Source organism: Sorex araneus, chromosome 1 (genome assembly GCF_027595985.1).
Source record: "Sorex araneus isolate mSorAra2 chromosome 1, mSorAra2.pri, whole genome shotgun sequence".
Classification (NCBI taxonomy): domain Eukaryota; kingdom Metazoa; phylum Chordata; class Mammalia; order Eulipotyphla; family Soricidae; genus Sorex; species Sorex araneus.
The window spans coordinates 257,008,525-257,028,758 of NC_073302.1; the positions used below are offsets into that span (position 1 = coordinate 257,008,525).

Here is a 20,234-nt window from a genome sequence, read left to right on the forward strand (position 1 = left end):
CACCCTAAGGAATAATCAAGTAGAATATCAAAAAGATTATTTATATATTGTTAACTGCCACGGGTAGTTATTCTACTCTTCAAAGGAACATATGTAGATATGCACACATGCATAAATATATGCATGCATACATATTTCTATGCAGAGGTGACCCAGTGGCAGCAGTGGAAAGATACTTCCTGTAGGCAGTTTTGAACACAGACTCTACTGTAACAGAGGCTGCATGGCCCTAATGCCTCCTACTCCCACAGGGGGGTATGGTTTTCAAAGAGGAGAGCCACAGGGGCCAGTTAATTTCCCCAATCAAATCCTACATGGGGAGAGAAGAGACCACCACCAACCAAGCTTCCCCAGATTCCTCCCTGGCAGTGAGGGGCTGGGGGGATGCTGAAAGTGTATTAGAAAGAACCACCTCCAGACTACCACATGGGGAAACAGCATAGAAAACCACCACAAGGAGTGTAGAAGATAGAAACCCTGTACCTCAACAAGGATGCCCACATACATAATCTCTCTGATAAGGAATTCAAAGATGAAAAAGTGAAGATATTTAGTAAGCTCAAAGAAACAGTGGAACAGACATCCAATAAAATACAGGAGGATCTGAAAGAAACAGTGGAACAGAGAGCCAATAAAATACAGAAGGAAATGAGAAAAGAAATAAGAAATCTACAAACAGAAATGGTATTAATAAAAAATTTGAAAGATGAAAAGAAAAACTCAATGGGTGTCCTCAACAGTAGAGTAACAACAGCTGAAAACAGAGTGAGCTTTGAGGAGGAGATGCAGAAAACCTCCAGGCAACAGCAAAAGATGGGAAATGATCTCAAAAGAACCCAAGGGGAGAACGAAGCTCTATGGAATTAATTCAAGAGGAACAAAAGAATCCTCAGAGTCCCAGAGGAACAGTGAGGCAACCCCAATGAGGTAATTAAAGACATCATTGCTGAAAAGCTTCCATAGCTGGAGAATGCAGGCGTCCTGAATCAAGAAGTCCAAAGGGCATCAGCTAAAAGAGACCCTAATTAAAAAAAAAAAAAAAAAATGCATATCTTACTCAGAATGATGAACTAGATAGAGATGAAATACAAAACCAGCAAGATCAAAGAAGAAAATGACATACAAAGGAGCATCCCTTCCATTTACAGCAGACCTATAGACAATGGTGGGATATAGTTAAAAGACTTAACAGAATGTAGGTTTCACCAAGAATACTTTACCCAGCTAGACTCTCATTCATTTTTGAGGAACAATGCACAAATTCATGGGTAAAAAACCACTCAGGAATTTCACAGACTCAAAACCAATATTGAAAGACAAATTCAAGGAGCTACTGTAAGGCAAGACAAACCCTACAAATACATACAACAATCCCCTACAGAAAGATAGCACAAACCCCATGACAATAATCTCTTTCCATGGCAATTGTCGAAATGCGCCAATTAAGAGACACAGGGTGGCAAAATGAATTAAAAAAAATTGAAGCCAACATTCTGCTGCCTACAAGAAACACATAAAACATTTGAATAGTTGGAGCAAACACACTCTAACTCAAAGGCTGGAAAACGATTCTTTCAGCAAACAACTACTTCAAAAAAGCTGGGATGGCCATACTAGTATTCAACGACATAGATATTAGGCTGAAAAAGGTTACAAAAGATAATGAAGATCATTTCTTAATTATCAAGAGATACATATATCTGGAAGATATTACACTCCTAAACGTATATGCACCAATAAGGGACCCAGCAAAACACTTAAGACAACTGCTAATAGACTCCAAAGAGAACATTGGTAGCAACAAAATAGTTGGAGACTTCAACACTGCCTTGGCACGCCCTGAAAGACATTAAGACTAAAACTCAGCAAGGAAATACTGGCTTTGAAGGATGGAGGGGGAGGCAGGGAGGGAGGGAAGAGGGGGAGAGAGAGACAGAGAGACAGACAGAGAAAGAGAGAGAGAGATAGATGGGTGGAGGAGTGTTAGTTGATATATATATATAGGCTTTTCATCCCCATAAAGCCAAATATTCCTATGCAGAAGTAAGCATTTATAACACAATAAGTCATAAATAGCCAACCATAAAGCCTGCAACTGTTAAGCTTTCTGATTTTATGACTGCTCAGTTTCTAACATGCCCTTGAAAATGTTTACTCTGGGTTAAAAGGCTGAAAATACTGGATGACCTCACTTATATGTGGTATATAGAACTGGAGGAGGAAATGCAATGTTTGAAGGGGGAATACCAAAATCAATCTTGGCTGCAGAGTATAGGAAGGAGAAAGGGAACACGGAAAAAAATTGAGGGGGTTAAAAGAGAAAAATAGGAAGCAATGGGGAACAAATGTCAATGAGGACCCAAGCCCATTGGTGGTATAAATGAGTGTTATAGCTAAATATCTAAACCACAGTCAACAACACAGAAAAAAACAGATCTAAACCTTCACTAACCAAAATTAAGAAGGTGCATTTTTTAATTAAAATTCATTACAATTTAATTTAAAAACCATCAAAAAGGCAAACTAGGAATGGGGTAGGTGGGTGTAAGGGAGCCTGGAAACCCTAAGGGCTGGAGAAGGCATAGGAGGCGGGGCTGGTGATAGAACATAGTATATCTAAACCCAAATATAAATAAATAACTTTGTAAATCATGGTGCTTTAATAATTATTTAAACAGTATGCAGAGTTCTTAGTAAACTTAGAATTGAGCTATCATATGGCCCAGCAATTACCCTCGGATATCTACCTCCACCACATAAAAACACTCTCAAAAGGACATATGCACAAAATTATCCATTGCTGCACTCAATACAATAGCCAAGATATGGAATCAACCTAGGAGTCCAAAAACAGATGAATGGATTATGAAGATGTGGTATATATATGCACAATGGAATACTACACAGCAGCAACAAACAATGAAATCATTCAATTTGCTGCAATGTGGTTGGAACTGGAAAACATCATATTGAGTGCAGTAAGTCTGAGAAGAAAGACAACTTTTCTGTGGTATATAAAATACTGGATGAGGAAATATAGTAAGAGGGGGATGCCTAGATCACCCTTGACCCCAGTGTTTAGAGTGGAGAAGGACAGAGAAGGATATAAATCAAGGGGCAGGGTGGGAGAGAAAACGAAAGTAATGGGTAAATGGGCAATGTGGTTTCAGTTATATAGGTGATATGGGTGAGTGGTGTAGCCATGTAGGAAAAACACAGTCTCAAAACAACTGAAATCGTGAGAGCTAAGCCACAACCACTGAAACTTTGTAATGTGCCTATCAGGTTGACAGACAGAAACAGGGCTGGGGTGAGGAGGGAATACAGGAACCCTAGTGGAGGGGAGTTGACACTGGTGGTTGGATTGATATTTAAATATTATAGGTCTAAAACCAACAAGAGTTTTTGTTTCAATAGTCTTCTAAATCACAGTTCCTTAATTAAAAATATTTTAATAGTAGTAGCACTGTCGTCCCATTGTTCATCGATTTGCTCGAGTGGGCACCAGTAACGTCTCCATTGTGAGACTTGTTACCATTTTTGGCATATCCAATACGCCATGGGTAGCACACGGCAAAAAAATTTTTAAATAGTATTTTTTAATTGGGGGGAAACAGGCTGAAAACAGACATATGGCAGCACCTATGGTAATGCTGCCAGCTTTAAAACAGTTAAATTTGAGTTTCAAATAACAATTTTTACTGCAAGAATGTCTGGTATTCAGATTTCATTGCATGCTATACTTTTATTTGGTAAATACTTATGTCAACACCCACGGGTTACTAAGCAGACACCTGTTCCATTAAAGGTAAAGTTAAATGTATTTTCTGTCATTTCAAATAGAAATCTTGTATGTATACAAGACTAAAATTCAGAGCAAAGTCACTCAACATTAAAAATTTATGTCTTCTGATTGTTCTCTTCTTGAAAATATCATAATTTTTTAAAATTCAAGCAGAATGATTAAATTCGTAGGCTATCTCTCAAAAATAAATTCAAAAAGTATTATTAAAACTATCTTTCTCCATGAACATAAACATTAAGTATTCAATTTTTACCTTCAGAAGTTTTGGGGTATAACTTTAATTTAGCTACACCAGGAAGAAAGTGTTAAATGAAAGTGGCAGATTAATGACATTTGTTTAATTTAGAAAATGTCCTGCTGATATTCCCACAGATTTACCTCACAGGGTTACTAGTTAAAGACACTCGGAGTGATTCTAGGCATGTGACAAGTCTCTCATCCACGGAGCCAATTTTCAGTTCATAGATGAATTCCTGAGGTGAAATCTGCCGCCTCCTCTTAAGACTTCCCTGTAAAATAAGATTTTTTTAAAAAAATTAATTCATGCCACTTAAATATCAGTTATACAACTATAGCTACAACTATTTCACCTTTCATATTAATAGCTTCATACAACTATACTGCATAATGTTTTGAAAGGCTGATTTCTCCGTCAGTCTGAAACTATAGAAACTATATGGGGGTCTAGAAATGAAAGTTATATAACATCAAAATTTTCCAATTAATCATTTTTTCAAATGCAAAAATGAAAAACAATGAAATATATACCATAGAGAATATCTAAAATAGTCATATGGTTTAGACACATAGAAAACAAACAAAAAAAACCTTTAAATTCACATTCCAAACACTACAGAAAACACTGTGTCATTAATTCATTTGACTTACATTAAGCACTAATTCTAAATACTTGTTCTAGATATTTGTTCTAGATACTTGGTCAAATATCTAGATATTTGTTCTAGATATTCTAGAGAAAAAGTCTGGAATATGTAGAGTTATAATCATTTTAAATACAAGAATTAACAATATAGGCCTGGGGGAGAGGGAAAGTTATGTTAAGGATTTTGTTGCCCCCCTTCCCCCCCAAAAAAAAGTCATATGTTCTACTTCTGAGAAAAGCACCATCTCACAAAGGCAATCACTTTTAATTCCCTTAACTGCTTTTATTTTCATGGTTATTTATTATATCAAACTAGGATATTTATTCCGATCTTTTCAAACTTGCAATTTTACTATGTTATCTTTCACTTCCTTTATAAAAAATAGTAAATTAGGGGGCAGAGAGAGTAATGTAAGTTACCTGCCTTGCACACGGATGACCTGGGTTTAATCTCCTGCACCCCACATGGTCCCCAGAACTCACCAAGAGTGAGCCCCAACATGCAGAGCCAGGAGTAAACCCTGAGCACAGCCAGCCAGGTGTGGCCAGGAAAATATGTAATAGATTATTTTCATACATTGGAACCTCAATTCTTCCAACTTCTAACTATGACAGATTTACATAATTGAAGCAGACTATGTAATTCCATGAAATAGGAGCTAACTGAATTAATACTCTTAAGTCATTAAAAGTAAAAGCCCTAGAGAGATTAATTCGAACATATCAAAAAAAAAATGTGAAGTTTTAGCTTGTTTTAATGACAGAAAATGAGATATCACACGTCCCGATTCATGAAGTCTTTCAGCTAATATAATTCATATGTAGGTTAAACCAACATTTCTGCCACCCTAAAACTGAGACCCAAAGAAATATTTCAGCTTCTGCTGTTCCTATTAGAGGATTCCTACCATTCCCATTCCGTCTCCTCCTGGGGGTCCGGCTCGTGCCGTCAGGGAACAACAGACATGCAGACCAGGAAAGAGGCGAAGCTGTCTTCTGTTGCTTAATGAAAGCCGCTATCTACAGAAAACTACCAAGACCACGGAGGCACAAAAAAAAAAAAAACTAATCGTATAACCTAAATACTATCCACAATTGAAAACTGAAGTTTTCAAATACAGCATTTTCATAACATCCCCCGAGACACATCAGTTAATCAAAAGAATTTTAACAAAATAAAGAGAAGTATCTATGCACTAAAAAGTATAAAAAATGTGGAGATAAATTGAAGTGAGAAATAACTGAAGGTACTGCATCACATTTTTGACTCAGAGGAATCTACCTTAAGAAACACAATTTAATGTAAGTTCTGAGTGATCGGTCAGGATCACAGAGACAAGCAAGGAGTGTGGAATGTTTGAAAGTGGAGGGCTAACGCTCACTCGGGCCATTTAGCACTGAGTAGCTTTCGTGCCCCTTTTTAATGAGTGAACGATCAAAACATCCCGAGTACATCAGAGGATCAAAATACATAAGATGAAAACACCTTAAAGTACAGATTATTTGGTAGCGTAATGACACACAAAGTTCTTGATGAAGTAAATCAGACCACCTTCCTAGTGGTTTGCAGCTATGACACGGCCTTGTTTGCAAGGCAGCGCGTTCCCCGAACTTCCTCATGACTCTGGTCAGGCACCAACACTTTAATAAATAAATAAATAAACATACAAACAAATAAATAAATTTATTTTAAAAACAGTTTATAGGGGTCACACAATAGTACATCGGGTAAGGCACCTGCCTTCCACGCAGCAGACCTGCGTTCAATCCCTCACCCCTGCTATGGTCCCTTGAGTCCTCCAGGAGTGATCTCTGAGAACAAAGCCAAGAGTAAGAAAGAAAGAAAGAAAGAAAGAAAGAAAGAAAGAAAGAAAGAAAGAAAGAAAGAAAGAAAGAAAGAAAGAAAGAAAGAAAAGAGTTTTAAAACTTGCTCTTCGAGCCTGTATTTTCAACATATCTCACTTGTTTCTGTTCTTTGCTTACTAATTTCCACCCTGAAAAAACCTGTGTTTCTCTCTTGAACATTTATTTCTTCCCTTCTCTCCCCTTACATCTTTCTAAATAACCTGGGTTCGATTCCTCCATCCCTCTTGGAGAGCCTGGCAAGCTAATGAGAGTATCCCACCGCACGGCAGAGCCTGGCAAGCTACCCGTGGCATGGTGTGGTGTGGTGTGGCGTATTCAATATGCCAAAAACAGTAACAAGTCTCACGATGGAGACGTTACTGGTGCCCGCTGAGGAAATCAATGAACAAGGGATGACAGTGCAGTGCTACAGTGCTGGCTAAAAAATACATATATTTTTTTCTTACAGGTTCATACCAGTGGTGCTCAATGATTACTCCTGGCTATGCACTCCTGGCAGTGTTCTGGGAACCATATGGGGTGCCTGGGATTAAACCAAATTGATTGCATGCAAAGCAATTAGCAACCTACTGTACTATCTTCCTGGTTTCAAAAAAAAAATGTTTTATATATTCAGGGAGAAGCCTGGCATGTCTGATGTCTATCCCCAGAACCTCACGGCACTGAGTATTGCCAGGAATGCTCCCAGGAACCTCTGAGTACTCTTCTGTGCAGCCCGTATGCAATTTAAGTAAATAATTATTTCAGTCAGAATAAATTTTTTTTTCAGTTTGAACAATTAATCACTAAAAGATCTCTAGGAATTTAGATCCCTGCCTATAATATCTGCCCCTTTTCCCCAAGCCCTCCCCATTACTGCAACACCCTTGCAAAGATTTACTCCTTGATAATCAGGATTAAGAGTAATCATCCTGGAAAGGTCTAGTTTGAGCCACACAAACCAAAGCCCCTGACAATGGATTCCTATTTCCTAACACTAACCACTCTGTCAACAATTTTAATCACCATGCAATTCTTTTCAAGGTATATCAAACACCTACTGGGAGCCAAAGAATAACTACATGGTGTGGAAAGCCAAAGTGATGCCTCTATTTTTGGTTTTGGCCAAAATGCAGTACCTTCACTGAAGTGCGGAGGGGGACGGGTCACAAGTCTGAACAAGTGGCATTTTTCCCTCCTAGAAAGTAACAATGAGCAGAAACCAGAATACAGGGAAGGAGGGCGCATAGGAAATTCAGAGATGGCTATTTCAAGCCACTGGAGAAGCAAACACAAGTTCCAAAGGTAGGCCTGAGCTGGACATATTCGAGCACATAAAAAGCCATCTAAAGCCCAGTGTACGAGACAAACCCGCATAACTGACAAGGACAGACGTATCAGGCATCTTCATCCTGGCAACACTATAGCAGGAGTCCCAAACCTTTTTTGGAACAACCTAATCTAATAATAATTTGCATTAGTTTTTAATCAAAGAACTATGATTTGCAAAGTTAGGGATAGGTAAGCTTTAGGCATGTAAAATTTCAACACCAGTCCCACCACCAGTGTCAACTTCCCGCCACCCATGCTCCCCACCTCATCCCTGCCTGTCGACTTGACGGGCACATTACAAAGTTTCAGTGACCGCAGCTTAGATCTCATGTTTTCAGTGTTGTTGAGCCTGCGTTCTGGAAATATGGCGATAACCCAGATCAGCAGTCTGACTGAAGCGATGCCTGTTCATCCGTTATTTACTCTCTTGCTCCCTCCTCGATTTCTTTCCTTCTCTGGCCTTCTCTAAACACTAAGGTCAAGGGTAACCTAGCCCCCCCCCCTTTTATGACAATACATTTCCTCACCCAGTATAAGATTAATTTTTTGAAAGCTTTTTAGAAAGTTATGAGAAAGAAGAATGAATAAAAGGAAGAGGAAGAAGAGAAGCAGCAAAAACAGAAGCAATCAAGACTCTGTCACATGTACAGCCTAAAGTGTTTACCCTTCTGATCCTTTAGTCAATGCTCATACACCATGGTAAGGACATTAGTCTTACTTTGTGAGGATGGAAATTAAAGAAATTGTAAGGTTTGGGGACCTGAAGACAGAACAGGCATAGACACTAGACCTGCACCTGACCCAGTATCACCTCGTACCCAAAGCATCACGAGGTGCACCCTGGAAGCCTCTAAGTGTGGCAGGTACGGTCCTGGACTGGAAACCCCAAAGCAGTTCTGGCATGAACCAGGTATTTTTAAGGATTATTCTCTTCTGTGCAATATTCTAAGGAGCAAAGCATAACATAAAAATAAGAACAACTAAAAGCTTATTGCAGAGCCTGGTCGAGTAGGCAGCAGGCTGATATAAAATCTCCAGGATGGAGATGAGATTTGCTCGTTAGGTACAAAGGTTCATCGCAGGAGACTTGCTGCTATTTTGGAAGTGACGTGTGGACGATGATACCCAAGTTGTAGGCCTCAAGGGCTAAGTGAATAGCACCTCCCTAATTTCAACTGCTCTATCTCTTTGACCTCCCTAAAAGCGGCTTGAGTGGTAAAATTGGTATAAGCCTGTCAGAAATTCAAGGGACAAAATTCAAGGAAGCTCCTTTGAAGAGCTATTCGATAAGAGAAAACAAATGGGGACAATAGCTAGAAGAGAAACGGTGGGTATAATTTGGGGGGTGGGGGATGAAAACATGCAATGCTTACATATTGATGGGAATGACTGAGCAAATAAAAAGTGAAGGTGCTAATTAAATTTAGTTGGGAGACACAGGTGAATAAAAATGGAAGGCAAAAGGACGTTGGATGCCATACCAGTTCAGAGACAGTCACTTTAAGAGCGAACACAGAGTAGATGGAACAGATTTGGCAGACTATCAGATCTGGCAATTAGGAAGTAAATGTGTTATGCTGATGACACTGAAGTCCTCAGAAACAAAAGCATCTGAAAGAAAGATGCAGCACTGAAAAGGTGAGAAAAAAGTTCCATGTTTTGGAAAGAAAAAAAAAGGTCATTGACAAGAGACATATGGTAGGGACAAGCTTTAAGATGACGACTCACTTCTCAACTCTGGGTCATTTGGAAAAAGTTTGTAGTGCCTCGTGCACTCTGACCAGAGTCACACCACACTGGGGCACCAACGCAGAGAACAGAAAACTTCCTTTCACTAAGGGCAGAGTTTATATCAATGGGGAGACAAGTGAGCTGATGGTCTATGCACGAGGAAACTAACTAATGTGGATAGGAACAAATTTAAGAGTGTGGTGGGATGAGGAACGAACACACATAAAAGTGTTAGTCAAAGGGTCTGGAACTCAAAAAGACATCAGAAAGGAGAGGGGGGGGGATACTAAATAAGATGGTAAGAGGCATACTGCTCAAAGGACAAAGTGCCTAAATCATATTTAAAGGTGGCATTTTACAATTCATGCTAGCTTGTACCCAAGATTGGATGGGAAACAAAAAAAAAGATTACTGGGAGTGATAAAGTCAAGGACATAAGGGAATAAGGGCTGGATTATCTGTGAGAAATCATTAGTAATGAGGATGACGGCAGTAGCAGCTGTAAGAAAAACTATAAGCAAGGTCTACAACTCCAAAGGAACTTCCAAAGCTGGGAATGCTTCTCCCTGATTCATTACCAATACTACTCCCTTGCAAAATGCAAGCATCCAAAGAATGTGGTGCTAAAAAAAAATGAAAGCTATGTAGATTAAAATAAAAAAAAAGAAGAGTCAAAATACTAAATAATAATGCGTACTCAAAGGTGTATTTCAAATCAAAGACATCAGAAATAGACCAGATAATTGGGACATTAGTTTTCAGCACAATTTCCCCCTTTTATTGTATTACTATCAAAATACAGGTATAAAAGAAAGGAAATTGAGAGAAAATATTATGTTACATGAATAATCAGAAATGTGCCTTTTAAGCAGAGTTATTCTGCTTCTTTCATTATACATAACTTCAAAGGAAGTGAAAATTGAAGAGAAAAAGGATACTCGTGTATGCATAGCTCCAAATCCATTAGCACAGAAGATGAAAATACTTAGGAAGCTTTATCCCCTGTGGTATCAAAACACATTAGTGAAATAAGGATGTCTGCCTGACATCACAAAAATTAGAATATTTATCCTACATAAATTTTAAATCTTATTTAATTCCTTGGTAAATTTTATTCTAAAATGCCAAATGAATTATGAGGTACCTAGGGTGGGGGATGGGATGCTAGGTAGTCTCATTAGTTTCATAGAGCACCTCTTGTCAGAGTCATTATTAAATGTATCCTAAGGAATAAGCAAAACACCTTTGTACAACTTATTCTCATTTCTATTTCTCTGGCGGGGGCAGGGAGGGGGGGACATGTTCTTTCTTTAACGTTTCTTAGATCAAGTTTTTGTATGCCTGCCTCTGTGCTTACTCTTGTTTGTTTAGCGGGGCACAACCAGTAATACCCAGGGCTTACTTCTGGCTCTGCACTCAGGGCTCATTCCTGGCAGAGAAGGGATGACCGTAAATGACCCCAGGACTCATAGCTGGATAGGCTCCGTATAAGGCAGCTACCGACCCTCCAGAACCTTCTGCGCTTACATATCTCTCAATCCAGCCGAAGACTTAATTCACCATATGTTTCTTCACTATTTTACCTCGTTTGTTTGCAGCAGAATTTAGACTACTTCCAAGACAAATTGAAAACACATGGCATTTTTAATTTGCCATAAAAATAGTATTCCAAATTACAGCACTTCTTTTTACAGTTTTCCAATAATTTTCGATATCTATAAAAATCGTGAGAACTATTATTTGATGATGACCTAATTATAAAAATAATAAAAGCAAAAAATTGCATTTACAAAGTCTGTTTGCTGTTAGATGCTGCTACAGCACAATGTCAATGTGGGTCAGGACAAAGATATTTTAGTCACTAATACAGTGTCTAACAAAATGGTAGCTATAAGCAAGAATTTGTCTCGATTAGCTGAGACATCACAGAAGACAAAAATGATGTTTTTAGTACTCACAGCTCTGTAAATATTCTTTGGCTCATAAAATGATATTACTTCCTATACTGAGAAAGGGAAATAATTTACTTTTAAATCACAAGTTAAACAAGAATAGTAAACATTTTTTTAACACCAAGCTCCAAAATACAAAGAACCAGAAATTTAAATTTTCAATTTTAAGTATTTCCTTTGAAATTTTGAATAAGCAAGCTGCAGAAAACAAAAGTCCCATCAGCATCTAATCTGAGTAGTTTAATAGTCTAAATTCTCAGCCCAGACCTGGTCCCAGAAAACTGAGGAAGCACAGTGGGAATAGGGGCTATTGACATTTTGCCCCCTAGGTCAGCATTTCTTCACCTCTCGATAACTCAGTGTGAACATCTGAAGACATCCTAACTGTAGTCACTTAGTCACACAGAAACACACAAGAAACAACTCCAGACTGCAAAGCATCACAAAAGGAAAGCAACACAGAACCTCCCATGTTTAGTGAGGGAAGGTGGTTGCCTGGAACACCCAGCCAATAGTAGCACTGTAGCACTGTCACTGTAGACTGTCATCCCCTTGTTCATCAATTTGCTAGAACAAGCAATAGTAATGTCTCCATTGTGAGACCTATTGTTACTGATTTGGGCATATCAATACGCCACGGGTAGCTTGCCAGGCTGTGCCAGGGGGCAGGATACTCTTGGTAGCTTGCAGGGCTCTCTGAGAGGGATGGAGGAATGGAACCTGGGTTCAGCCGCATGCAAGGCAAATGCCTACCTGCTGTACAATCTCTCTGAGAAGGAATTTAAAGAGAAATTGGTGAGGGTGTTTAAAGGAGATCAAGGAAACAATAGAACAGATCACCACTAAAACACAAGCAGAAGTAAGGAAGGATGATTAAACAAATGCAACTCAATCCACATAATATGCCACATCAAAAAAAGAAAAAGTAAACATACAATCATATCAATAGACGCAGAGAAAACATTTGACAAGATCCAGCATCCATCCATAATTAAAAACTCTCTACAAGATACGAATTGAAGGAACTTTACTCAATATAGTCAAAGCCACTTACCACAAGCCCACTACAAACATTATGGTAAATGAGGGAAAACTAAAGCCTTTCCTCTAAGATCAGGCACAAGACAAGGTTGCTCACTCTCACCACTTCAGTATAATATATAGTAATTAGGGAAGAAAAATATACCAAGAGCGACCAGATATTAAAAGAAGTCAAGCTCTATCTGTGGACAACATGACACTATATTTAGAAAATCCTAAAAACTCATTAACAATAGATTTATAAAGTAAATTAGAAGGTTACAAATAAGCAAAAGTCCATGATTTTCCTATATACAAATAATGAAAGATAAAAGACATAGTAAAAGACAATCCTGTTCACTATTGTATCTCAAAATATCAAGTACCTCAGAATGAGCATAAAGAGGTGAAAGACCTATATAAAGAAAACTACAAAATACTACTTCAGGAAATAAAAGAGGATTGGAGGAAATGGAAACACATTCTCTGCACATGGATTGGGAGAATTAATATCATTAAAATGGCAGGACCGTGGAGAGTATCATGCTGAGTGAAATGAGTCAGAAGGAGAGGGACAGATATAAAATGACTACATTAATTTGTGATATATAAAAATATTTACAGTAGAAAACTAATACCCATGGCCTGTTTGGTGCAAGAAGGACTGATCAATGGTTGGAACTAGCCACAAATATGTGTGGGGCTGAGGGCAGGTAAGCTAGAGAAGAGATCAATATGACAATAATAGTTGGGAATAATCACGCTGGACAAGATCTGAGCATTAAAAGCAGGTAAAGAGATATTCTTGGTAACCTTTCAGTATCAATATTGCAAAACACAGTGCCCGAAAGGGGAAGGCGGGGGAAGCATCTGCCATAGAGCCAGGAATAGGGTGGGGGTGACGGAAGGAAGCCTGGGGATATTGGTGCTAGGAAATGTACACAGGTGGAGGGAAGGCTGTTGGAATACTGTATGACCGAAAACTAATCACGAACAGCTTTGTAAGGGTCTCTCACAGTGATTCAATAAAAAAGTTTTTTTTTTAAAGAACTAGAGAAATGCTGTGTGATTGAAAAATAATAATAGTTCATTAAACAAACTTAAGATAGAAAAAAATGGCAGGGCAGTACTCCCTCAAATTATTGTGCATATTTAGCAGTCCCTAGAAGAACACCCGTGTTACTTTTCAAAGAAATTCAGCAAACAATCCTGAAATTCATATGACTCTTCCTCCCTGAATAGCTAAAGCAAACCTTGGGAAAAGAAGATGGGAAGCATCATTTTTCCCAACTCAAAATGTATCACAAAGCATGATAAAACAAAGTACTACAAAGCACATGCTGCAGATTATACCAGTATGGTATAGGATTAAAGACAAATGCTCAGACGGAGAAATAGACTTGAATATCCTGAGACAGACCCTTAGGTATATTATCAGCTAATCGCTACAAAGGAGCAAAAAATATGATATAAAGCAAGGAAAGCCTCTTCAAGTGGTGCTGGGAAAAGTGGTCAGCTACATGCTGATGGGCAAAATAAACTCAGAATTCTTTCTAAATGCGGCAGCTACATGTTAAAAAGAGAAAAAAAAAAGACCTCAGACCTATATCTAATGCCATGAAAAAAGCAGATCAAAATGGATTGAAGACCTCAACATCAGATCTGAATCAATAAGGTACCTGGAAGAAAACATAAGCAAAACCTCTGTGACATTGAAGCTAATGACGTCTTCAAAGATGAAACACCATGGACCAAGCAATCGGAAGCAAAGATAAACAAATGGGACCACATTAAACTAAGAAGTGTGTGCACCTCAAAGGAAACGATGACCAGAATAAAAAGACAGCCCATGGAATGGAAAAAACTGTTTAGTTAACTCTCATTTGATAAAGGGGTTAATGTCAAAGATAAAAACATACAGCCCCATCAAAAAGTGAGAAGAAGAGATGAACAGAAATTTCCTTAAAGAAGAAATACAAATGGCCAAAGAGCTCATTAAAAAAATGACCTGCATCACTAATCATCAGGGAGATGGGAATCAAAAGAACAATGAGATGTCACCTCCTGCCATAACAAAAAAGAACAAGAACAATCAGTGCTGGCACGTATACAGGGAGACAGGGACTCTCATTCACAGCTGGTGGGAATGCCAACTGGTCCTGCCTACTTTGAAAACAATATGGACATTCCTAAGAAAAGTAGAAATTGAGCTTCCATCTCACCCAGCAATACTACTCCTGAGAATCTACCTATAGGCCCCAAAACACAATGCACAAAAGCCATTTGCACTCCTATACTCATTGCAGCACTATTTACAAGAGCCAGAATCCGGAAGCAACCCAAGTGCCCAAGAACAGAAGAGTGGATAAAGAAACTATGGGACATCTACACAACGGAATACTATGCACCCATTAGGAAAAATGAAGTCATGAAATTTGCTTATACGAGGATGGATGTGGAGAGTATCATATTGCGTGAAATGAGTCAGAGGGAGAAGGTCAGATCAAATGGTCACACTCATTTGCAGGATAAAAAAAAATGTAGTGTGAGGATAATACCTAACACAGTTAGGATTATGACAATGACAACCACTAGGACAATGATAATTGGAAATGATCACTCTGGACAAGAACTCTGTGCCAAAAGAAGATAAAGTGATATGCATGATACTCTTTGAAGTAACTGTATTTGCAAATCAGAAGTGCCTTAAAAGAAAAAAAGAGGAGAAAAAGGAAAGAGATGGAAGTGTCTGCAATAGTGACAGGATGGGGGATGGGAGAGCAGGAGGGAAACGGGAGGTTGGTGGTGGGAAATGTACACTGGTGAGGGTATGGGTGTTGGAATATTCTATCACTAAAAATCATAAACAACTTTGTAACTGGTATCTCACAGTGACTCAATTTTTTTAAAAAAGTCTAAAATCTCATGTGATAAAAGATTCTTGTGTGAGTGCACATGTCTAATTTTAAGTCTATAAGTTTTTATTGATGTCAGTAACTATAAGTTAATAGCGTGTTTCTCTTTCGCTGGTAGCTCCTGAATTCTTAGTACCTATTTAGGTGATGAGACATGTAAAGACAAATGAGATGATTCAAACTCTGGAGATGAAAGGAAAAGAAAATAGTTTGCATTGATGACATTTTAAGAAAACAGCGGTGTCAGCAAGGTACAAAACAAGGATTAGCACAGTTGCTGGCAAGGGAGTAATTATAATCTAAATTACTATCATGTATATTCCTATTAAAATGCATTGCAAAAATTTCCTTGCATTTTCAAATAATTTCTAACATCTGTAATGTTACTGATCAACAGAAACACTGCCACTGCATGAATTACTTGCTTTCAGAACATTTACAATCCCAGACGAACTTCAGTGCCAATAAAACCTGTTATTCACAGATGATAATGCAAATTCAGAGTAGGAACTAGGAGCTTCCAACAGAAGCATAAAAAGGTACATTCGCCATCAAAATAAAATTTAGCAGTCTCCTTAGTTACTTATGGTATTTTTCTATAAACATTTAATGAGTACCATTATGCATCAAAAGCTCTACCTATAATTTTAGAGACAGCTTTTAGTATACATTACAAATAGCATCTATTAAGTTTAAAATTACAAAGAAATTGATAAAATATAGAAAATATGTTCCGCTCCCCTTTCCATTTTTAAAATATCTCTATAAAGGAACATAACTAAACTATTATCAATTTTAGGTATTTATAAATTGACTTGAAATAATGGTGAAAAAAAATCCAGAACACAACTTTTCTTTTATTATTCATCAGTACCTAAATATGTTGACTTCCATTCTATTGACAGAAAAAAAAAAAAAGCTTTCCTGCACTGGCCCATTGCCTTCAATAAGGCAACAGAATATGTAAACTATTTTTGTACTTGACAAGGGTCAATTCAATAGATGAATAGAGTAAGTATTTTTGCATGTCTACCAGCTTACTGTGACAAAAACTAAGGTTTTACTTCAGTTTTAAGGTCCTGAAGAAGATGTAACATTCTACAGACAATAGCGTTTATCCATCAAGAATAGTAGCTATAGGGGTCTGAAGAGATAGTACTGTGGGTGGGGCGGCCACCTGGATCCAATCCCCAGTGCCACATATGACCCTCTAAGGTCACGAGCTGGTTTCTCTGAGCATAGTGTCAATAGTGTCAGGAGTAAGCCCTTAGCACCACCAGGTGTGGTCCAAAAGAAACCAAAGAAAAATTACACATCTGTTTATTCTTAGCTTGCTGAAGGGTGGGGAGGTAGGGTGCAGGGAAAAGAGGGATCTCGGACTTTTTTCAACAATGAATTTATGGCTCACTTATATATTTCTATTGAATACTCTATGCATCAGCAGGTGATCTTTTCACATCCATAGTGTTTCTGCCACAGTAATTTAATTTCTACTGCCAATACTTAAGCATTACCTATATATTTTCTAACACAAAGTCAATATTCTGTTTTTAAGATGAAACTGTTTTTATTGTTATTGTCTGTTTTGGAGGCACGTGCAACTGTGCTCAGGGCTTACTTCTCCCTCTGCCTCAGGGATCACTGCTAGTGGTGTTTGGGGGCCATCAGGGGTTAGCCTGTGCAAGGCAAGGGCCCTGCCCCTGTACTATCTCTTCAGCCCTTAAAAGTTTTTCAGTATACGTTTTTATTATAAAGCTCAATATTATATTAATTCATTTTTAGGGGAGTTGGGGGTTAGGGGTCACACCAGCAGTGCTCAAGGCTTACACCTAACTCTTGGCTATGCACTCAGAGGGGACTCCGTGCCAGGCTGTTTTCACTCGGGGCGCCCCAAAGGGGGGCAGGTGAGAACCCTCCCCACCCCAAGGAACCCAGCCCTGGCAGTCAACCTCCACTACCCAAACGCCGCCACGCTCCAGGCCACTTTCTGGACACCTGTAAGACAATTCTTACCCATTTTCCTTAATTACCACACCATATTTGATGGAGTTCAGACAGTAGGCAACAAATCATAGACAGTAGGCAATAAATATATAACATACTTCTTGGAGAGCCCGAGAAGCTACCAAGAGTATCCCACCCACATGGGCATAGTCTAACAAGCTCCCCGTGGCATATTTGATAAGCCAAAAACAGTAACAACAGGTCTCACAATGGAGACGTTACTGGTACCCACTCGAGCAAATTGGTGAACAACGGGATGACAGTGATACAGTGATCACCATGTCCACAAGAGGGGAAATAGAAAGCTCTCTTTCATATGTGGAATATTAAAACCATGGAAAGGGAATAGTAAATAGCCAAAGGGATCAGAACTGGGGATTCTGTCTACAGAACTGTATTACCTGAGTGGAAAGGGCCGGGAGGGGGCCCTGGGAGACTGACGGAGGGAGACAGGACTCTGGGAATGGGTCTGGTGTTGGGGTGATGCATGGAAGAAAGGTTGGAATAATGGTATTGGAAATCGCAGTACCTCAATAAAAATGGCCACAAATAATTAGGAACCAGAGGGACAGTACAGGAGTGAGCACTTGGCTTGTAGAGGGCCTACCTAGGTTCAATTCTCAGCACAGAGATCTGGAGTAGCACCAGGAGTGGCCCCTGAGTGCAGAACCATCCCTGAGCACAGCTGGATGTGGCCCCAAACTAAAAAGAGAGGGGCTAGAGCGACAGCACAGTGGGGAGGGCGTTTCCCTTGCACACGGCCAACCTGGGTTCAATTCCCAGCATCCCATATGGTCCCCCAAGCACCGCCAGGAGTAATTCCTGAGTGCAGAGCCAGGAATGGGCCCTGTGCATCACCAGGTGTGACCCCAAAAAAAATTTTTTAATTAAAAAAAAATAAAACAAAAGAGAAAGTGTATGCTGGGGTGGGGGTGGTGGGTTGAATAAAATAAAGAAGGTTACAGTAAAAGAGATCTGTACATTCCCAAATTTGTTGTAGCATCATTTATAAAAAAAAAAAACAAGAACAGGAAATAACCTATTTTTTTGTCCATCAACTGATATATGCGCATACAATGGAATCCTAGTCAGCTATTTTAAAAAATGAAATTCTTCACATATGGAATTTTTCAGTTCAGAATCAATGGAATTCATCAGCACTAAGCCAATCCTCCATGAAACACTTAAAGAACTTTTGTAAAGTGGGGGACATCACCCATCAAGGAGTAGTAAAATACACTGGTGGTGGGGCTGATGCTGGAACATTGTATGTCTAAAACTCAACTATGAATAACTTTGCAAATCACAGTTAATTAATTTTTTTAATTAAAACATTAATGTGGGGGTGGCGAGAGAGATAGCAGAGTGGATAGGGCACCTGTTGTACATGCAGCTGACCTGGGTTCAATATCTGGCACCCCATATGGTCCCCCAAGTCATGCCAGTAGTGACTCCTAATCACAGGATAATGAGTAAGCACTGAGCACAGCTACGAATGTTTCAAAAAATAAGACAAAATAATGAAAAAGGAATATTAATGTGAAAAAGAACAATAGCGACCATTTTCAAGTTCACCCAGTCTTTCTTTCTTATCTCCATTAGGTTAATTTTAAATTTTCAGATGGTGCATTTTTCAATTTTAAAATTTATATTTGGTTCTTCTAAAATAGAGCTTACTTCACAATTGAAATTTCATAGATACTCATGTATTATTAGCATATTTTCCATCCCATCACTGAACGTAGTTATACTAGATATTTGATATCATTATGCTCAATTCAACAATTGTCTCAAATTGGGTTGGCGTATGTGGATTTTCTTTTTGTTGAGAATGGGTCATGCTGCCCTAATTCTTCAGTTGAATAATTCTGGATTGCATCCCAGATATTTTATATATTCTATTCTGAGTCTCTGAATCCTATTTTACTCTTAGGGGAGGAACTTGCTTTTTTGTTTATTCTCAAATTTTTACTCAATTAGACTCACTGCAAGTCTGTCTCTCTGGGTACAGCTCAAAGTCCTGCTCCCTAAGTGGGAAGCAGTTTTTTTTATCCATCATTGGCAAGTTTCACTCTGGCCTGAGCATGTATAATTTAGGGCAAATAGTTAATATACAAAATTTGTCAATAACCTTTCCACTGCCTTTCCTTCCCAGCTCAAATTACTAAAGTCGCCCTCTTTGTCTCAAACAGTTGATTTAGCTCTTGATCCCTATATTTGTAATTATAATTTAGGTAACAGTTACAATGGTGTTACATATTAGGATAGTGATGTACCAAGTAACTGTACCCCACCATGACCAAAGTGCCCATGACCCTCCAAGCACTATTCTGATGACTTTTATTTTTGAGGACCAAAAAGACTTCACATTTATTCTTGGAGTTTTCAGCACCTGATGTAATGAATGTGTCCTGCCCTTGAGATAGAAATTTTAAGAGTAAAAGTCCAGCCCATATAACCTTCTCTTCTCACCTTACTCTCATGCAAAATCTGCCCACACGCCAAGGTCTTTGGAGTGTTGTTGTGTTTGGTTCCGTTTTCAATTTTGTACGACTTATAATTGTTCGGCAAGGAGGAAATGCAAAAAGAACTCACGTCACTGTAAAAGTGGCACATCCACATTACAAACCCTTGTAGAAATGCACAAAGACCAAGTCAGAGATACAGTACAGCAGAGTACAGCAGGTAAGGCTCATGACTTGCACCTGGCTGCCTTAGCCAACCCCAGTTTGATAGCTGGCACCAGG

General features: G+C 38.7%; 1 protein-coding gene across 4 annotated transcripts in view; it reads right to left on the bottom strand.

Annotated features, from left to right (window-relative positions):
• DIAPH3 (diaphanous related formin 3) overlaps positions 1 to 20,234 on the bottom strand; it is a 517,599-nt gene that overhangs the window by 382,963 nt on the left and 114,402 nt on the right. For all 4 annotated transcript variants that reach the window (XM_004603995.2, XM_055141227.1, XM_055141217.1 and 1 more), the window contains one exon: positions 4,184 to 4,314. In XM_004603995.2, the coding sequence (XP_004604052.1) occupies positions 4,184 to 4,314 (131 nt within the window). The remainder of the gene's footprint in view (positions 1 to 4,183; positions 4,315 to 20,234) is intronic.